This window comes from Orbicella franksi, chromosome 12 (assembly GCF_964199315.1).
Source record: "Orbicella franksi chromosome 12, jaOrbFran1.1, whole genome shotgun sequence".
In the NCBI taxonomy this organism is placed as follows: domain Eukaryota; kingdom Metazoa; phylum Cnidaria; class Anthozoa; order Scleractinia; family Merulinidae; genus Orbicella; species Orbicella franksi.
Genome location: NC_138156.1, coordinates 10,529,592 through 10,550,355, shown reverse-complemented (window position 1 = coordinate 10,550,355; position 20,764 = coordinate 10,529,592). Strand labels below are relative to the sequence as shown.

At 39.8% G+C, this 20,764-nt stretch overlaps 1 protein-coding gene across 1 annotated transcript; it reads right to left on the bottom strand.

Annotated features, from left to right (window-relative positions):
- Nucleotides 1-1,629: 1,629 nt before the first annotated feature.
- Nucleotides 1,630-20,756, bottom strand: LOC145464120 (glutathione hydrolase 1 proenzyme-like). The gene is made up of 8 exons (XM_081447934.1): nucleotides 16,222-20,756; nucleotides 12,902-13,332; nucleotides 12,135-12,336; nucleotides 8,531-8,844; nucleotides 8,123-8,262; nucleotides 6,261-6,448; nucleotides 5,081-5,318; nucleotides 1,630-2,549 (listed from the first exon to the last, which is right to left on the bottom strand). The coding sequence occupies exons 1-8, from the start codon at nucleotides 16,329-16,331 to the stop codon at nucleotides 2,259-2,261; spliced, it is 1,914 nt and encodes a 637-aa protein (XP_081304060.1). The 5' UTR covers nucleotides 16,332-20,756; the 3' UTR covers nucleotides 1,630-2,258.
- Between the last annotated feature and the right edge of the window lie 8 nt (nucleotides 20,757-20,764).

Genomic DNA, 20,764 nt, shown 5'->3' with positions numbered 1-20,764 from the left:
CCAGCGCACTTTGGTAAGATCAAACAAAGCCACACGGAGTTAGTTTTTCTCTTTCCATTGCTCCTGCTTTTCTGTCTTTTTCTTATTTTGTCTTTGCTTGTACTTTTTTTACTATGCATTTTGTGAAACACAAAGAAAAACATCTAAAATGTGAGCGAATTTGCAAGTTATTGAGTTGTTTTTATTTTCCGCGCTCAGGCTGACGTAAGTAACCGGAAGTGAAATTTCACCTCCTTAGCAACGCGCGCGAGCGCGCGCATAAATCGGTTAATGGACCCTTAAGTGTTGCCTGTGTATTCATTGCCTTTTTTATGGACCTTCCATCACAGACTGAACCAAGGGTTGCACCCGACCCTTGGGCTCTCACTGGAAGTGGGTTCTTAAAAAAGCTCAGTCATGGTTTGCACATCTTGAACGTTTAGCCTAAATTTTTCAAATTCGTCGTTTGCAATTCGTGTCAATCTTGACCATCGTTGTTCCTCTATGGTTTATTGTTATCTCTTTGATGTCTTTCTATCTTAGTAAACTATTATTTTCAGGTTTCCTTCCATTTAAAGGAGATTTGGTACATTGCCGAAACAACTCAAAACACCGTGATTGAGCTCCTTTAACGCCGGTTACGTTTCGTAGCAGGCGAAGCGACTAGTGCTTTGGATGGAAAATTAGTCCGTCATACATGTAGTCTCCTCAGCAAATAACAAGAGGAGGCGAACAAAGATTTAAAGATATCAAAATTTGCTGTTGACAAAATCACAATATAGTTTTTATTAGGGAAAAGTTGGGAATTTCGAAGACTGACGTCTGGCAACCATGGGATTGATCTACCTCTGTAATGCACATACTTTAAGGGCTCATTAACCGATTCATGCCCGCGCTCGCGCGCGTTACTAAGGAGGAGAAATTTCACTTCCGGTCAATTACGTCAGCCTGAGCATTGAAATTAAAAACAACTCAAAAACTTGCAAATTCACATACATTTTAGATGTTTTTCTTTGTGTTTCGCAAATGCAAAGTAAAAAAAGTACAAGCAAAGACAAAATAAGAGACAGACAGAAAAACAAGAGCAATAGAAAGAGAAAAATTAACTCCGTGTGGCTTTGTTTGATCTTACCGAAGTGAGCTGGTAGTGTAAATTGCGCACGCGCTGATAGGGTAACTTCCAATAGATATCGGGCGCACTTCCGGTTTCTTTAAATGCTAAAGGAAACGCGGTTTTTCATTAAATCCAGCCTTTTTCGACGAATTTCGATCAAAGCCAACGTTGGCAACATAGCTATGCATTCCTTTTTCGAAATCATGCTTTTTTCAGAAAATTACGAATTTTTCAATATTTTGAAATGCTCTCAAAATCTGACCTTTTAGAAATGAAACAAAATCGATGCATAGCGTAATGAGGATTTGAATTAAAATATTAAATCAATGAAAAAAATCCCGAGAAAGTAATTTGCCTGGGAGCCTTTGCATTTTTTCTGTATTAGTCACATGACCATGGGCGTGGCCTGATGACGTCATCATTAGTGTTACTGATCATGAAAAAGTTGAAACACATGAAATAACTCTGAACTAACTAAAAATGATGTGGTTATATGAGACTAAATTTTCCTTAGCAACGGCTCGAAAAGATCGGTTAATGGGCTCTTAAGAACATTTTCAAGCTCACTCTTCAAAAGATCAAAAACGTTCAACCTCAATCCCCAGATAGATGTAATAAAAAAGCGCGTTCAATATTAATATTCTGTCTTGATTCTACCCGAGTTGCTTACTGATATGGACTGAGCCAACCCAAAGGAAGGGGTTGTTTATCGTCTGGAGTGGCCTGGGTAGGAGGCTTTTGCGAGGTGATTTTGGGAAGATTTCGATTTTGAGCAATATAGCCAAACAGTTATGGAGTAACTTGCTGTTTTGTTGGAAACTAATACATACAGGAACCATTACTGCGAAAACATATTATTTTTTCCATCTACATGCTGCACGTTCTCATTCTAAGCAAAGTAATGTTTCAAAGCTAAGCAGATTCGCAGGCAGTGAAGCAATATTACAACGAGTGAAATCGATACGAGGCATAGAAATAGAAATGTATAGCATGAACGTTTTTCATTAACTACAAGAAGCTTTTTGTTAAGGTACGAAATAGTTACAACCTGGCCCCGAGTTTGAAAAAAAAAAAAACACAAGATGCTTAAGGTCTAGTTTCTAGGCTTAGTTGAGTTATATAATTTGAGACTAATCATGCTGCGCAGGTGTTCGGGACAAGTGCTCTATTGTCCCGCGGGCGCGCCATGTTTCCTCGGGTCTGACTTGGCAAATATTCCCTTTTCAGGGTCTCGGAATACTGCCTGCACAACAGCGAAGCTTTTATTACCGGTTACGACATGCCCGAGTTCTTCCAAGCCTTTAATTATGTCACCTGGCATGGCATATTTCCCAGAACTATCAGTAGGTATATTTTCATAAGATACATCTCGATCGGGCACCAGCTGAGTGTGTAGTCGAGGCTTGTCCACTGCCTCAGATAAGTTTGTTTTAAACCACAGCTTGTTCATTAACACCTGAGCATGTGAAAAAAAAGCGGAGCAGTGAGTTAAATATTCACCACTAGCCATCGACACTAAGAGGAATAACTGTTTTAGTATATACAAAAGAAGTAGCATGAGGTGCCCGAAAAAATTGACCAGAGACCGGAGAAAGTTGTTCGCAGCAGGCCATTTCGGAGTTGCCTTTTATCTCTGTGTCAAAATGAGTCTTCGTCCGAAACCATTCATCTGGAAATGTGTTCGCCCTACAGGTTCATTTTCACGCAAATCAAACTTATTATCTTTTTTTATGAAAGGTTTTCCACCAGGATTCGTTTTGAAACAGGTCATTATTATACATCAATGATAGGCCTTTTGCCAGGTAGGTCGCATTATTATCATTTGATCATGGGTTAAAAAAAAAGATCCTAGGTTTAATTTATACCACCGTTGCAAATTTGGCCATGTCAGGAGTGTTGTTCATTTTGTGTGCAAGCACTTTACACTTAGCCTCAATACAAGTTCTTTTGGGCAGGCAGCCTTTTTGCGCGCGGGAACGCCGTTTTTTCAGTAGGCCATATCCGAGTTGCCCTTTGAGTCTGCGTGCGAAACCATTCATAATCATTCATTTTCATGCAAATCAAACTCATTTTCATATTTATTAAATCCATTTTGAAATCACCGGTTATCCTTGCGATCTGATTGGCTCTCAGTGGTGCGATTTATTCACGAATCGCACTATTTTTTGCTCTAAATTGCATCTTTTTCTCAGCTAATGAGAATGGGACAGTAAAACAAAACAACCAATCAGATTTCAAGGTTAGTTTAAAGTAATCAATGAAATTTCAGGGAAATGAAAGGCAAAAAGCCATTGTGTGGAGAATTTTGCAAGTACTATAATTGCCAAAACTTTGTTGTTATTGTTGTTTTTTCCAAAAAGATGACGAAGTTAATTAATTACATTTTCTGAATGACGATTATGAGCTCTGAGTTTAGGCTGGAGACCTACTTCAATGGAAGTTTCCAACTTTCAGTGTCCATTTTGACGAATATTTTGGTGATTTTTCTTCAACATCTGCTCAAGATCCGTATGATACCGAGTCCAGTAAAACATAAACAAACGGAAATCACACAACAACAAATTCAGAGTCATCTCAAGAAGGTAGATGTTTCCAGGTTTCCGGTAGTTTCAAACGAAGCAACAAAAGAGCTCAACTCTGCCGCTGTGAATAAACATAGTCAAAATACGCCACACTACACAAAATAGTGAATGAACGAACGTCTTACGAAGCCGGTACCAGTCCCGCCATCTTGGAAATATCTTAAAACAAATGGCGTCGCAAGAACTTGACAAGGTCCTGAGTATTGAGTCCTACGCCGAGGTCAAGAAAAGAAACGGAGATGCATGATAACGAGCTGGACTCCCTTAAAATCATGCCATTGAACGGTATTTAAAAGAAAAAAAACGTACTATCCACTGGGCATCGTGCACTCGAGGGAGTTTCACAACTCAAAAGAAATCGATCGCAGAGTTACACAGGATATACACCTTCAAATTCCTTCTCCAAAGACAATGAAAAGTCTCAGCCTCAACCACATGAAAGGAAGGCCTTCCATCATTGATTCGGGCGACGAGAATTGAACTTTTATACCTGAAGTAGACTATTCTCGTTCTGACTTCAGAACTGCTTGTTTCTTTGTCATGCTCGAATGAGTTTTCGTCACATGACATCGTTTTGCTTTCTAAATGAGACGTAAAGGCGTTTCCGGTTCCGCTTTTTTTTTTTAGCAAACCGGCTACTGGAACAATACACCAAAAATCTCAAATTTAAGGCGATAAAATTGTACGATTTCAAAATTGATCTAATAAAGTGGCAATTGAACTTGTGATTTCAAATCACGCGCATGATTTCAGACCAAATTGCACTCCACTCAGTTCAATTACCATTATGAAAGGTATTGCATAAGGACTCGTTTTGAAACAGAGGTTTAAGGTAACTCGGAAATGGCCTGCTGCCAAAAGTGCGAGCAAAATGTGCAAGAAATGTGCAACAGGGCAAGAAAAGTCACATGAGGTGATCACCAAGAGAAACAAAACGTGTTTGGTGTGTTAAGTGAAATTACAAAACTGTCATCACAGTGGAAAAAGGGGTTGATTCGTTGATCTAACGTAATGATTAGTTCAGTTCAGTCTTCACAACTGTTGCTGGAAGTTGCTGCCTGGAAGATTTTTGCGACCTTTTAAGCGACTTTTTGTCGTAGAAACTGGAGAACGTTTGAAAAATATCAGGTGGGGTTCATGCACGATTCCTGAGTGATCTTTGGAAAAGCTCTTCCAACTAAGGTATGTCACCCACCAAGGACACTATTGAGAGCGCAAAAAAAAAAAAAAAAAAAAAAACCGCTGAAAGCACTTTCTCCTCTCTTCCATCAACTCGATTGAGAAAAAACAAACATACGAGCATAAATTCCCAGGTCCTTTCAAGACGATTCTACGGTATATGCATAAGACCAATCACATTTGGCCTGTAGAACTTTGGCTCCTGTGTTGCAAGAGTCAAACATACCAGTGACACGGCGGTGGTGATCTTTCTCCCGCCAGAGGCGCCGATAACAAGCTGTACATCGCCGGTATCGTTTCTCAAAATGGCAGGAGATATGGACGAGAAAGGTCGCTTGTTTGGCTCGGGAAAGTTAAAAGGAGATGGAGAAATACCGTCCACTTTGTGACCGGGAATGTCAAAGTCTTCCATCTGGTCGTTGTAGATGATTCCTGTGACGTTAGATCGATATTTGGATCCAAATCTGTCAAAAGCGACGGTGAGAATGAACGTCAGTCATTTCATTTTTTTCATTTTATTTATTTATTCCATTCTAAACTTACAAAGATAAATATTATGTAAACAAGTAAGAGGAGAAATGGAACAGGGCGAAAGTATAGCAAGCTAATTAGATGCCCTTGTTTAATTGACAATAATAATTAGGGTAAAAAAGTTAACTTAACATAGGAGAGGAAGAGGTATGAATTAATTAATACTGAGCAAAATAATACTGGAAGAGTGCTTTTTTAAAACGTTTTCTAGTCGCTAAGTTACATATAGATAAAGGAAGATCATTCCAATAGTAACATCCAGTCATGTGGTAACTGATTTTTAATAACATGTCAGCTTAACTGACTGTGCACGGAAACCGGTTTGTCCAGAATCATGATCGAGCCTGTGAATGACATCAGAGAGGAATTCGTAATGATGTCATGCTGTTATGGCAACTTTCTGAGAACTCACGTTAAGTTTAAGGAAAAAAATATATACATTTGGTGGGTTTTGATTGCTCTTACGAGTATTAGGCGAAACGGCACTGTAATGCACCTCTGGCAAGAGCCCGTCACTAGGAGCGTGCAACTACCCCATATTCCTGCCTCGGCGTTTTTACAGACCGATCTATTTTTAGTTTGAATTCAGACCCCCCGTAAGAACCTCGATGACCAATCACAAGCACGGACTTAATTTTTAATTAGCGTATTTACTATGTCGACATGTCCATCTTAGGCCGCCATTTTTTTCCTTACCGATGCGCGTTCATGTAGACCGTAACTGACCTATTTCGCGGGTAAAGAAGCCTGCAAATAGACCGGTCTGTAAAAATGCCGTGACATAGGCTTAGTATGGGAGCAGAAGGATGGGAGTAGAATAGTAGAAAACCTTGATTTATTATTGATATGTAACTAACAAGAAAATCCAAACCTACCTCCTGTTGATTGTGGTTGTTACGGAAACCGCGTCGCCATTTGGCGCCAAAACAGCCACGTGTGTTGTGCCGTAATCAGTGTCTGAGAATGATTGCGCGTAATATGATACGTTGTCGTGCGTCATGTTATCCCATATTTTGTGACGTAAACGGTCGCCTGTTGTTTGGTTTAACATCGCCTCAGCAACCTACGGTGAAACCGATGTTGTGTAAACTTTTAGAAAGTATTATTGTAGAAACTGCACTCTCTGATGGATTGAAAAACATGTTTCTGTAACTCGTTCGCATAACTCACTGGATGACTCTTCACGAACTTGCAATTTGATTGGTTAGACCTTCAATACTATGTAACAGTTAGATTATGGGCAACAGATTTCAATGAAGGCCAAATCAGTTATCACCTCAGAAATCGAGAGCGAGTATTTCCCTACTTTTATTGTGCAGACTGAATGATCGTTAGAACTTGCTGTCGTCCACGCACGCTCGATAGTTTTCAACAATTTCAGGTAACGGTGAATGTCCTTCTTTTCGTCTTTTCTGAAGCTTGATTATCCAGTATTGTCTCTAAATCGTCCTCGAAACTTTGGAAAAAGATTTGAAAACCACTTTTGTATACACGACCCTTCTTTTCGACAGTTCAACTGCCTCCACATTTCGATACAGAAATAGTGATTACGTGTATTTTTAGAAACTTGAATTTATATTTTAAGCCTAGATTGATACTTTGATCTTAGCTCCGTATTTAGTATTTTACAAGTATATATTTTAGTAAACTTATTTTAATTCAGTGGTATACAGGACCCCACAAGCTTTGTAGCTTTAATCCTTATCGTGTTAAAATAAAGGTTTTATTATGTTATGGTAGGGTAAGGTAGGGTAGTCTAGGGTAGGGTAGGGTAGGATAGGGTAGGGTAGGGTAGGATAGGGTAGGGTCAAGTCGGGTGGGGTCGGGTGGGGTCGGGTCGGGTATGCTATGTTATGCTATTGCACACTAATTAACAATGACTAATTTCCTCTATAAAACGTGCCTGCAGGGAATCATGGTAGTTGTATTCATCTTGGACTGGACTTTGTTTTGATGAATGCAACTACCATGATTCCCTACAGGGGCGTCTCATATAGGGCATTGGCCAGTAGTTTATGAGCTCGAGATTTCTACAAGGTATTAGTATAAATCTACTAACGTTCTATTACGAATGGCGTTCTCTGATTGGCTACGCTACTCACTGTCTATTCTGTGATAGTGAGTAGCGTAGCGGTGTACCCTTGTTAACAAAATGACGGCCGCTTCTTGGCGTTTCGAAGTGTCTGTGACGGGGATTTAGATTCTGAACGACTAGTAGATTTATACTAAAACAATTAGATTATTCGCTCTCGATTTCTATCGCGCGATAGAAATCTCGAGCTCATGATCTTATTGTTTAATAGATGATGAGGCAGAATCTCATAGAAATGTTCAGCTACTTATCTAATCGTTTTAGTGGAATTGTAAAGGAAATTTCCTGAGATAACGTTTTCCAATCATCAGTCTCTTTTATAAACAAGCTGACGGCTCGCTCTCGGTTTCTGGAGGAGGTTTTTAGAAGGATTTCATCCTGAAGATGTAACTCTGTGAATATCAGTGTACCATCTTTGGTTGATTGTTTCTGACGTATGCGCATAAGACCGATAACAAAGCAAAAGCTCATCACCAATGACCGTACATCATGCACGGGTTTTTGTCGAGATACGACGGCAAAATGGATTTAATTCTGGTCCAACGTCGAATATGTCCTGAGAGGGGAGTGAATTGAGCTTTTGGTGAGAAACCTTATTGACGCACGTTACGCGATTTCATTCTGATTCCTGTTTCTTTAACTCACCTTTTCTATTGTTGAATTAAAGTCTGGATCTCCAAGCCGACTACGCCATGCATAACTGAACTTAAAAGCTTCAACGATTCGGTGATACGTCAGTACTGAGGAATCCACGTCATTACTGAATGGTGACGTAAGATTGTATCCTGAAATGACAATTATTTGACGTCAAAAATATTTAGTGCTCTGGAAAGAATCCTTTATCAGCTCTAAACCCTGGGTACAAGGCTAAGGCGTTTTCTGAGATTATTTTGGTTCTACGCTTCGACGTTCCAGGAAACAATAGGTTATCACTGTTTCACTGTTTCACTATTCTACTTGCTTGTCACTCTTGATGTTGATAAGCTCTTCCGATCCGAGTCCTGAAGACAGGGACAAAAGTTAAAAAAAATATATTTAGAGAACAGCACCCACCTTTTAAAATGTTCAAGATTAGCGCTAAAACAGCACCGCTTGTCGGGGGTGGGGTGAGATACATATTCATTCCCGAGAGATTACTCTTATATGGCTTTCTGCTCCTCGACTTGTAATTTACCAGATCGTCCTTAGTCACGATGCCATTGGCTCTCTTTATGTCGTCCACGATATCATCGGACAGGTTTTTAGATGAATTACTGTAAAACGATTCAGGATCTCTTTGCACTCGTTCCAGCGTCGTTGCATACTTTTCGTTCTTTATTTTATCTCCCTTTTTGCGAGTGTTATTATTTTCATCAAGGAGTAGTTCGCTGAAATCATATAAACATGAGAGTAAGAATTTATGAAATTACTAACAAGATTCAAGATTCTGTTTATTTGCCTTTTTACCTAATATATTAATTATTTATAAATATTTCAATGTATGGCGAGGTGACCTCTAGAAACCACCAGGCTTATAATTGAGGCCACCTCGTACATAACAATACGGTTACATAGATAGTGCTACCGTGTGCGGCTTTGCTAGTTCAGTAATTATTTTTGCTAAAAACTCTACAGTTTTTTCTTAAAATTGGGAAAACGTGACAAAGAAGTGATTGTAACAGGAAGGGAATTCCAGATCTTTGGACCTTGGTAAAGAATTGTGAATTTTTTCAGATTAGTCCTGCAGTGATGCACGCGATAATTATTGGCTGTTCTGGTGCTATAGCCATGAATTTGACTGTTTGTAAAACACAAGTTGAAAAGCAATGGAGGTAACAGGTTGTTATGATAACAGTACATAAATTTAGCTATTTGAAACGTGTTGATTTGATAAATGTCTAAAATTCTTAATTTAAAGAATAAAGGAGCAGAATGTGCTCTATAATCTGAATTGGTAATAGCTCGCACAGCCCGTTTTTGCAAACAGTAAATTCTATATAAGTTACTGTTACGTATGTAGACGAGCATGTAGAGTGTACAATAGGTGATATAAGGATAAATTAGCGAGTAGTACAAGGTGAGTCTAGTTTTAGAAGATAGATAGAAGTGAGACCTGAATAACATTCCAATTGATTTGGAGATTTGTTTACATAAACAGCTGATATGATCTTTCCAGGTAAGGTGCTCGTCAATATATACCCCAAGAAATTTAGTAGCGTTGGTGAGAGGGCGAGTGAGGCCGTAACCACACAAGTGATTCCCTTCGTAACATTTACCGAGGACTTTGCATGTTCAGAGTTTGCTGGCACTGAAAGGCGCTTAGCTGTCTTCTTCCAGTTTGAAATTAACTTTGCGCCTGGAGAAAGCTATTCGCCCTGAATAGCTGATACACGGCGTAAATTGAAAAACATGAGACATACAGAACTCCATTTCGACCATTAATAATCACAAATTTAAGTTCAATGTAAATCCAAATTCAAGGTAAATCGTGGAAATTCATTCCTTTTCTGTGACACAGTTGTTTAGTCGGCCTAGCACTAAATACATAAAACATGACGAAAATCACGTGCACGTTTTTGCCTTGTGTCCAGGTTCACGTGGACACCAGGTTTTGGAGTGAGCTCGGTACTGTGTAACCATTCTTTGTGTTCCCAATGTAAGATTCTGTGAAGGGTGGTTCAGGCAGTTTGCGGGTTAATCAAGTTTGGCTACGAAAGACAGGTATAAAACCGACGATAAATTGACGGCGTTTGGTGCTATTGATTTTGGAAATACAAGTTTCAACCACGCTGTACAGATTCAAGACATTTATTTATTTATTTTTTTACGGGGACTGGGATGTAGACCTTGGAGACTTGAGCATTAGTTGTTATTTGTGACAGGCTGATTTTAGCATTTAATTTTGTTAGCGTTCGAGCCCTCTGTTCACGCGACTCGCTTGTGTTTAAATCAAATTTGATAAAAAATAACACGCTTCAAAGATGACAATGAGTGGATTAAAACGCATTTTCAGCGAATAAGCAAACAGGTATAACTCACAAAAATTAATTGTTAGGTCTATGATCAATACCTCACGGTATATATACCAACATGGTTCGTATCAGGGCATCAAGCCAGATCAAATTGCATTCGTAATGCTACCGGAAGTGTAACGCTTCCTTTCTGTTTACATTTTATTTTGCGCATGAGAGTAGCCAGTACAAGCCAGTACACAGGCTGGCATGAGAGCATAGTCTAAACTTTGAAGCAATACTCGAATCACCCGGATTCCTCTGATATCGGTATCATTTCAATCCATGAAATAAAACAACAAACAATAGATTTAAGCTTAAAATTGGCTTAAATACAGAGCCGCTTAAACGACATGGAATTCGAAACTCTGTGGGAAACACTTTTGATAAAGGGTTGTAAATACTGAAGTCCCAAAAAACTAATTATAACCCTAACATCAGAAAAATATAGGGATCATAATGAACCGATTAAAAAGTGTCAAATAATGCACACTTTCTGAGAATGAGTAAACAGGTATAAATAATGGTAATTGAACTGAGTGGGAGCAATTTGGTCGTACATCATACGGTTGATTTCACAATGGAACGAGCGCGCAGCGCGAGTTCGATTTGAGACTACAAGTATGATTTCAGACCACAATCGCACGACACGAAGTTCAATTACCACTTTATTACGTCCATTTTTAATAGCCTTAGTCAGTACCAATATTATTGATCCAGTAACCGGTTTGTTAAAAGCAGAACCAGAAACGCTTTTACATCTCACTTTGTATGCAAAACAGAAAAAAAAAAAAAAAAAAAAAATGCAATTTAGGGCACAAAATAGTGTGATTCGTGAATGAATTGCTCTGGTTTTCCTGCAATTTAATTTCTGGCATTGAAATCTGATTGGTTGTTTTTTAATTCTCATTGTCTGGGAAAATGGTGCGATTTAGAGCACAAAAATAGTGCGATTTAAGAATAAATTGCACTGCTGAGAGTCAATCAGATTGCAAGGATCACCAGTGATTTCAAAATGGATGTAATAAATTACAAAAGTTAATTGTCATTAAGGATCGAGAGAGGCAGGTCGAATTTTATTCAAAAAATTAATGGAAGTGAAAATGTATCCTGTCTAAATGATCTAGCGTTACGCTTGCATCACACTTGTTTGGTTTGGCAGTGGATGTCTTCGCACTAATATAAACAAATGACACAAGGCAGCCTTTGATCATAGTTAATAGAGGGGATTGGTCATGAAACCCAACAAAGTTCTTTGTTGTATGTTTTTGTTCTCTTTTTTGGCCTTGACCGTGCAATAAACACAATCTTGAGTTCTTTACTCCATACTGAGGAACTAACCAATAGAAACGTTTGGTTACGTAATTCATGCATAGTGTATGAACGCAAAACAAAAGATTGTGCGCGGTCGTGGACCTTCCAACATAATCTTGGCATCTTTGTTTGCTCCTTCGATGTTTGGCGGGCTTCATAACCATTCCCCTCTATTAGCTATGCTTTGATTTAAGTTTTAATACTATATAGCTTCTGATCTGTTTTACTTCTGTGCTGCCCTGCCTTGGTACGGCTTACTGGTAATTCGCTTTATGTTATTCAAGGCCAATGTTATGTGCTATCTTCAAACTGAGTTAGCCTTTGCTGTTGATACGCAGGTTATATAAACTGACCTCAATCCTGGATCTTTTCTAATGTCCTCTTCGATTCCTTTTGTCGTCTTCAAAGCGTCATCCACAGCTTCTGTAATATTAAATCCATTTCTGGCCAAATCGATGGCAGGTTGAACAAGTTTTTCCCATGGTAACCGGTGGTATCGTTTCCAGGCTTCATACATACCGCGTACCTCGCCGGGCACGGCAATGGACAGACCACCTAAGAAGAAGTTAAGGTGCTATTCGCCACTTTAGAAACGAGAAAAAAACTAGGGCGTCTCATCTCGCAGTCGGACCGTTACTAGGCCAAAACTTGCAAAAGATGCGAAGTCAGATTGTCCACGGTAACAGTCCCACAAGGGACTGCGAGTTGAGACTCGCTCCAGGTTTCTTCTCGATTTTAAAGCGGCTAAGAAGTATTATTTGTTATAAATCAGTGGACGTTTTAAAATGTCAACAGACATTTTCAAAGTCTTTCAAACTCTTTCTAAGTGTGATTTTTTTACCTTTAGTCCAAATAACCCTAAACAATTTTTAAACAAACCTGCAGGTGTAAGATACGAAACACTCTATTGACGGGCTCAGTCGAATCAGCGTTGCGAGTACATAACTGCAATGCGCGTGCCAAAAGTAACAACAAAAATAAATTCTAAATCCAGTGCCCAGACCAAATGGACCATGGTCTTGTCAGGTAAAGAACAAACTCTTACTGGACTTGATCGTTAAATTGGTTTCTTAACTTTCAAATATAAAGTATCTGTCTAAGACAAAGTAGAAAAGAATACCTTTTTGGGCTTTCTTCTCGTTGTCCTTAAACATGTCCCGGTGTGCTCGTGCTGGAGCAGTTTCTCTAAAGTCGATGACTGTGGCTTCCTGGAGGCTTCTGTTGTACACCAGCATTATTCCACCTCCTCCTATTCCCGAAGAATGCATGCTTATAACCCCCAAGCAGAACATGGCGGCGATGGCGGCATCCACGGCTGAGCCGTTGGCGTTGAGAATGTCCTTGCCGATTTGGGAGCATTCCGGTGTATCCGTGGCGACGGCCTCTTTTTTGTAGGGTCCACCAGATGATGGATCGTCAGATGATGGAACAACAGATGATGGATTGTCAGGTGATTGATCGGTGTCTTTTGTCAGAACATATACGACGACTCCAATTACAACCGCCACAACCACAATCACCAGCACTACAATAATCAATATGATGATTGTTCTGCAGGAGAAACATTAGATTTGTTTTACTGATCGCTTGTTTTGCGTTCTCGAGAAGCGACTTGGAAGTCTCAGCCACAATTCACTCAGTGATTCGCACAAGTTACATTTGTTACGATCTGTTGAGTCGTTAACTTATCTCATGACGGCAGTAACATTCTCGAAGGTCAAAACCCTTAAAAAAATAGTTTAATAATGTAAATATGATCAAATGAGGAAATAAAGTCTGTGTTTTTTTCCACTTTCAGTAGGAAAAAAAAAAAAGGATTGTTAAGGCTAGAGAAGATTAGGATGGCTGATTGTTAATTACAAACCTATAATTTAGGATGACTTGAATTCGAAACATAAAGAAAGAAAGGGCTTGAACAATTCACTGCTTGCAGTCATATGTCGGTGTGATTAAACCCGAACTTCTCTTTACTCGGTCATATTACAGTGGCGGATCCAGACCTTGAGCTAAGGGGGCGGTGGGGGGGGGGGGGGGTTGTTGTTGTTGTTGTTGTTGTTGTTTTTACTTGCCCTGCCGGCTTTTATTTCTTCTGCGATTGTTTTTTACCCAAAAAAAGGGGGGGGGGGGCCGGGCCCCCTGTCCCCCTCCCCTAGATCCGCCACTGTATTAATTCTGTGCAGAAGCCATGATGAAAATAAAACATCTGATCGTTAAAGAGGTGAATAACTGTAAAATTACTGAAACTGGCGACTCTGTATGTTAATACTTTACAGCGTTTGTGCTTCAATCAATGGATCGATATACAACCATCCTAGATCAGTTGGTGCCGAACCCGAACTCGAACAGCCCGAGGCAAGCAAACTAACCATGAGACCACTGCACCTCCACTGGTAACAGTGTTACCTGTCAAAAATGCTCTTACGTTTTAGTCTAATGGTCGCCGTATTTCAATAAAAATACACCTTTTGGCAAAGTTTAAAAAATTCTCCGGAAAACTAGAAAGCCCATAAGCATTTACAAAAGATTACTAGTCATCACCACCTAAGTAAGCATTCTGCTTCCAGATATGGTTTTTTAAAGAACTATGAAAAAAGGCTTAGCGATGTATCTGTATCTTTTATATCATCTGTTTTGCGATTAAATGTATCTTCGTTGCCTGTTATTCCCTTGTTTCTATACCTTTAGTAAGTACCTGGTAGCCGAATCTGTATATATAATTTTTTTCAGTTTTGTATAAATATATTATCCCGTTTAGTTTGCATTCAAATACCAATACTGATTCAAAATACGAAGCCTAGTTGAAGGATTTCGTGCAAAAAGGGCGTATATAGCTTTTTGGACCGATTTTCATTTTTTGCAATATATGGGAGCTAATTTTTGGCAGACTGACTTGTTTTGATATGAAAAGCATCGTTCCGTAATTGTTTTTGTTGATTTGCGCTTCGTTTTCGAGAAATAACGTATGTAAAAAAACCCAGTTTTCCAAGGGCATCTTTTGGAGCGAATCCTTCGAAGGTGGATTTCGGCGTGACGCGAACTTAAACGGTTACTTTTAGCAGCTTTGACAGCACGGTTTTTTTTTTTAAATAGATGTTTTGGTTTTTGAAAGAAGTAGCGAAATAGACCGCAAAAAAATCGACCGACCTCGTATCGAACCGGTGTCACGACAAAACAAACTCGAATCCGGCCAGTTAAGAGACTAGCGTGATTATACGAATAATATCACTTGTATCGGCTCGAACAACTAGCGGCAAATGCCACGCTTCGGTGACTTCATCGTTTAGCGAAACAAAAGGTTTCTTTTGTTTTTCGTTCAACAAAAGTTTTTCAAATGATGCCCTTGGAAAACTGAGTTTTTTTTCATACGTTTTTTCTCGAGAGCGAAGCGACAAAAACAATCACGGAACGATGTTTTTCATGTCATTAGCTCGATCTGCAAAAGATGAAAATCGGCCCAAAAAGCGATATACGCCCTTTTTACACGAAATCCTTCAATAATTAGTTAATATAAAGAAGGATAGGGGGACTACTTTGTAAAACCTTGTTACTTGCTTAACCAAATGTATTGATAAGAACATTCATTCATTCATCCATCCATCCATCCATTCATTCATCCATCCATCCATCCATTCATTCATTCATGCATTCATCAAGTTGCGAGCGTGATGTTTTTGCGTGTTTCAATCTACCGTGACAATTACCCAGAGACAATTACAGAACTTAATATTCATGGCGTATGCAAAATATAAGTGATAATAATAGCAAACAAAGCGACGACTGAATAGTAATCAAGTGTCTGGTATTGAAAGGAAATTAAAGCGGGTTCCTATAAGAGAGTAAATGTTAGAATCACTTTGACTGTATGGAAATCTTGGATTATCCTTTCATGGCAAAATAGCGAACTCTGACTGCAGCCTCGTTAAAATCCGGGTTTACCTGGAGCAAGCGTTTAAACTTCGTTTCATTAACTATTCTGAATATTATTGAAAATTATAACAGTGTTTTCGCTTTAAAACGCGGTATTTTTCTCGGAAATCAGCAACAGTCGAAATAACAGTCAAACAAGTCGGATTAAACTGATCTTCGTTTAAGTGCTAGTCGCCACCAAGCTAATCGAACTTTCTCAGCATTATTTTCGGCTTGATTCCTGTTCACTTTTCCTTGTTAAGTCTTGCATCAACCTGGCTATTGTCATTCTTTATCAAAGCTGTGCATTTAATAATCAAACAAACTTCGTTGACCAAACGTAAGATGCGAGGTGCCACGTGCAACGCACCACGGACACTACTAATCTCGGTCAGTTGATGATTATATAATGTCAATTTGACTTGAAGCAAAAGATGAAAGGGGGAGCACAAATGAATGCGACAAAGAGAGAGAGAGAGAGAGAGAGAGAGAGAGAGAGAGAGAGAGAGAGAGAGAGAGAGAAATAGCACTAACCTTTTGTTGAATTTTATGGCTGGCTCATTTTTGTTTCCTGCAACTATTGAAATTTCAGTTTGACTTTGCGCAAGAGTATTAGTTGGCGGTTCGCCCGTTCCGGGAAACATTGTTAAAATGCAGACCCCAAGCTTCCACCTCTAGAGATATTTTCCTTGGAACAGTGATTGCTCTCAAACTGAGAGAGAAAGAGACAGAGAAGAAGAATTAGCGAGAGATAACGAGAGACTATTAAATGTCTAAGAGTTTCGCATTCGGTCACGTGGTCGTCACGCTATTGTGATCAAGATTCTTAGAAATCTTGGTGGTCAAAAAAACAATTCTTAGAATTGAGTCACATCAGACAGCATGTCGAACCTCTTTTGATTGGTCAATGATAATGGTCTGATAGATACGGTATCTTTATATCACAAGGCCCCGTTGTTGGAGGTATTTTGATATCTAAACCCAGTTCTTCAGTCTTCCCGCCTTTAATCATGGATATAAAAGCTTTGCTAAACAATTTCCGTAGAGAAGTATCCTGCTCTGTGTGCATGACCACATTCACAGATCCAAAACAGTTGCCATGTTAACACAGTTTTTGGCTTCACGGGTCCCTAGTAGTGGAAACCAGGAGAACTTGCCGACCAACTTTCGCATCAGTTTGCTAGATGTGTTGGCAATCAAAGAAGGTAATTAAGGAGTGAAATGAGGAAATTGCGACAAAAGAAGCGCACAGAGTTTGTACTGCTTCCAGTGTTGTGCATTCTGGTGCGACGACTTTATTACGGCGCACAACATAATTCGAGCTTATAAAGAACACCGTGTGCTGGCGCTTAAAGACTTTGAAGATCAAGACATTGAGGAAGTGTTAAAGCGACCAGCATTTTGCCGACAGAAACACCACGAAAACGAAGAGTTAAAGTTCTTTTGCAAAAACTGTGAAGTTGCCATTTGCAATTCCTGTGTTGCCATTCCTTACGAAGGTCACAGCAAAATACATTTAGAAGAAGCTGCTAATGAACGCAAGCTACAAGTGAAATCGGCGATTGAATTGCAATGTTTGGCCTCATTACCCAAACAGATGTTGAAATAAAAAGAGCGTGTTCAATTTTAATATCCTGTCTTCAATCTCGCTTGAGTTGTTCGTTCATTGACTGAAACAACCTTTTGAAGTTGTCATTTTTTTTCGTCTAGGGTGGCCTGGCTAAGAGGATTTTGATTCTTAGTGTGGAGGCCCGGTGGCCTAATTGTCAGTGCGCTCGTCCCTGGATCGAGCGGTTCAGGTTCAAGCTCTGGCCTGGGACATTGTCTTTTATTCCTGGGCAAGACACTTTACTGTCACAGTGCCTCTCTCCACCCAGGTGTAAAAATGGGTACCGGTGAATTTCATGCTGGGGGTAACCCTGCGATGGACTAACATCCCATCCAGGGGGGAGTAGAAATACTCCTAGACGCTTCATGCCACGGAAACCGAGATAAGCCCCGGCCTGATGGGCCACGTGGCTCGTATGTAGACTTAACCCTATAGCTACCTTGATCCTTAGTGATATAACCAAACAATAAATGTACAGATGTGTTATGCGTGGTTTTCTTGCATACAATGCAGTTTTAGTGGAAACTAATACTTGCAGGGAACATTCCTGAAAACATTCTATTTATTCTATCTACAACATGCGCATTCTCATTTCTAAGCAAAGATATTTAATCAATGCGTCGCGGAGTCGAAAAGAGTCAACCAAAATCTCATTCCCAGGATTCTTGGGGGCGAAACTCACCCCCACAGGAACTGGAAACGAGATTAAATGAACACATTACAACAAATGGAGTCGATATGAAAGGCAAGGAGAATGTACAGCATGAACGTTTTTCATTAATCACAAAATCATGCGTTTATATCGATCATTATCTATAAAATATTCTTTAGACATTTAAACATTTTGTTAAAGTAGGAAGAGTTACAAACTGGCCCTAGGATAAGATGCTAGGTCTAGTTCCTAGGGTTCAGAATTGTTTTTCCTGATCACATTCGGAAATTCAAGGACATCATTCCACAGTTCACGCATCAAACGCTGTAACTCAAATTTTGCTGTTATGAACTAACGTCAGTAAAATCATACAACTCGTGTTTACGGGATCGGGACAAGTGTGCTATTGTCCCGCGGGCGCGCCATGTTTCCTCGGGTCTGATTTGGCGAATATTCCCTTTCCAGGGTCTCGGATTATTGCCTGCTCCGCGGCAAAGAATTCCACGCCAGTTACGTTGTGCTCGCGTTTTTCCAAAACTTCCAATATTTCGCCTGACATGCGATATTTCCCAGAACTATCAAAAGGTATCTTTTCATAAGATACATCCTGATCGGGCACCGGTTGAGTAGGCAGTCGAGGCTTGTCCACCGCGTCAGATAAGGATTGTTCAAACCACAGCTTGTTCATTAACACCTGCGCATGTGAACAAAACTGATATCCGCTGAACACAGACAGAGAACTAAGTACAAGCTGAGAGCCTTCGGTATACGAACATGAATTGGCCCGAGCCTTATAACGACGATTTCACGGTTGATGTAAAATCACCAATCACATTTGTGTTTTAGCGCATTTGCTCTTGTATCTTAAGAGTTATGGGTTTGAAATCAGGAGAAAATGGAGGGTAAGAGAGTTATTTCTCCATTAAAGTTTTATTCTAAAGGTAATCCCTGGCAAGTTATTTTTAAAGATGGTATTTAGTACTCCCGTGTATAATGTTGCGGCGAGCGTTGCGCAAATGTTTTCTTGGAGGACGAAATTAAGTGCTAAGTCGTGTTATTAAGTCGCTTGGGCTGTCCGCGTGAGAAAATTCGTGTCACATGATTAACTATCCCCGAAACCTTCTGGGATTTTAAAAATCGGCATTGATCTAAAAATATCCAGAGAGTAACAAACTTGGAAATAGGTCCTGTATGGCGGATGAACTCTCTTAACCTCATCCTCTCTTGTTCGATAAAATGATGCCCTTAAACCTACCAGTGACACAGCGGTGATGAAAAGGGAGACAAATTAAAGAACGAACGGTATGCAAAGACCCTGGAACAAGTGCAAAATCAAGCAAAATTAACAAACGAATAGCTAGTAAATTTGCTACAGAATCCCAGCAGGAGCAAGGCGGGTCAATTGACTAGTCACAATGGTGTTGCCGACAAGTTGAACCCAGGGCTCTCGTGTGACAGCTGCAGAAGAGCTTGTTATGTCATCAGAATTGGGGAGTTGAATACGGGATATTGCATCAGTCAACTCCAGTATTTACAACATTCTTCCATTCGGACATTCTCCCGCCTTTTTCTAAACCTCGTTATATTATTCCCATGATTTTGAAATAAAAAATCTTCACTGCAGAGAAAGCGGGAAAGAATACCTCTTCGGGCTTTCTTCTCGTTGCTCTTAAATATGTCTCTTTTTGCTAGTACTAGAGTGGTTTCTCTGAAGTCGATGACACTGGCTTCCTGGAGGCTTCTATTGTACACCAGCATTACCCCACCTCCTCCTATCCCCGACGAATGTATGCTTACAACCCCCAAACAGAACATGGCGGCGATGGTGGCATCTACGGCCGAGCCGTTGGCGTTGAGAATGTCTTTGTCGATTTGGGAGCATTGCGGTGTATCCGTGGCGACGGCCTCTCTTTTGTAGGGTCCACCAGATGATGGATCGTCAGATGGTGGATTGTCAGATGATTGATCGGATTTTTTATCACAAAAAAATAGACGGGAAGAACTACAGCCAACGCAATCACAATCAGCACCAACAGAGCAACAATTACGATGATGGTCCTGCAAGAGAAATATTAGGCTGGTTTTACTGATCGCTTGTTGTGCGCGCTCGAGAAGCAACCGAGAAGCCAGACCCACTCAATTTAATGATTCGCGCGAGTTCCATTCGTTATGATATGATACAGTAGTGGCATGCGGTTATGCGTTTAATTCTAAGAAAAGTCTTAAGATATTAGTTTAATTACCGATTTAGAGTAGAATAAAGGAAGGATCATGTTAAGACTGGAGAAGGTTGAGATGGCTGAGTGTAAATGTTAAATGACACACTTGAAGTTTGTGATAACGGGATTTCAAAACAATATATCGGTGATATATAGATAAGTCAAGAGTTATGAGATAAGCCTTTAACAAACGTTCTTAGTTTTAGAAGAATATTGAAAGGCTAACAATTAAACCCGTTGCAAAGTTGAAAAAATTCTCCTGCGCTTGTAACTTGGGGTTCGTTCCTTTGGGATGATCTGGATCAGGATCAGTGATCCAAGATCACTCGGATCATGGTGCAACTACGGAACCGATGAAGCCACTCTGGTCACGGATTTATCGGTTTTTGATGCCCCATGGTCCGAGTAATCTTGGATTCACTGATTCGGAACTTTCAATCAACGGATCCGGATCACCTCAAAGGAACGCACCCCCATGCGCGTTAAATACAAAACAAGTGGTTACGTGGCAACCCAGGTATTCAAACTAAAAAATGTCTGATTACAATTCTGAACCGCAGAAAGAAAGTAACTAAAGGCTTGTATTCCTATATATTA

What these genes read in the sequence shown, in the direction of transcription:
- LOC145464120 (XM_081447934.1), bottom strand. Translation starts at nt 16,331, where the DNA reads ATGTTTCCCGGAACGGGCGAACCGCCAACTAATACTCTTGCGCAAAGT. An exon ending in GCCATAAAATTCAACAAAAG is followed by an intron (nt 13,333 to 16,221) that starts GTTAGTGCTATT and finishes TTTCTCCTGCAG; the next exon opens with AACAATCATCATATTGATTA. An exon ending in AGAAAAGATCCAGGATTGAG is followed by an intron (nt 8,845 to 12,134) that starts GTCAGTTTATAT and finishes ATATGATTTCAG; the next exon opens with CGAACTACTCCTTGATGAAA.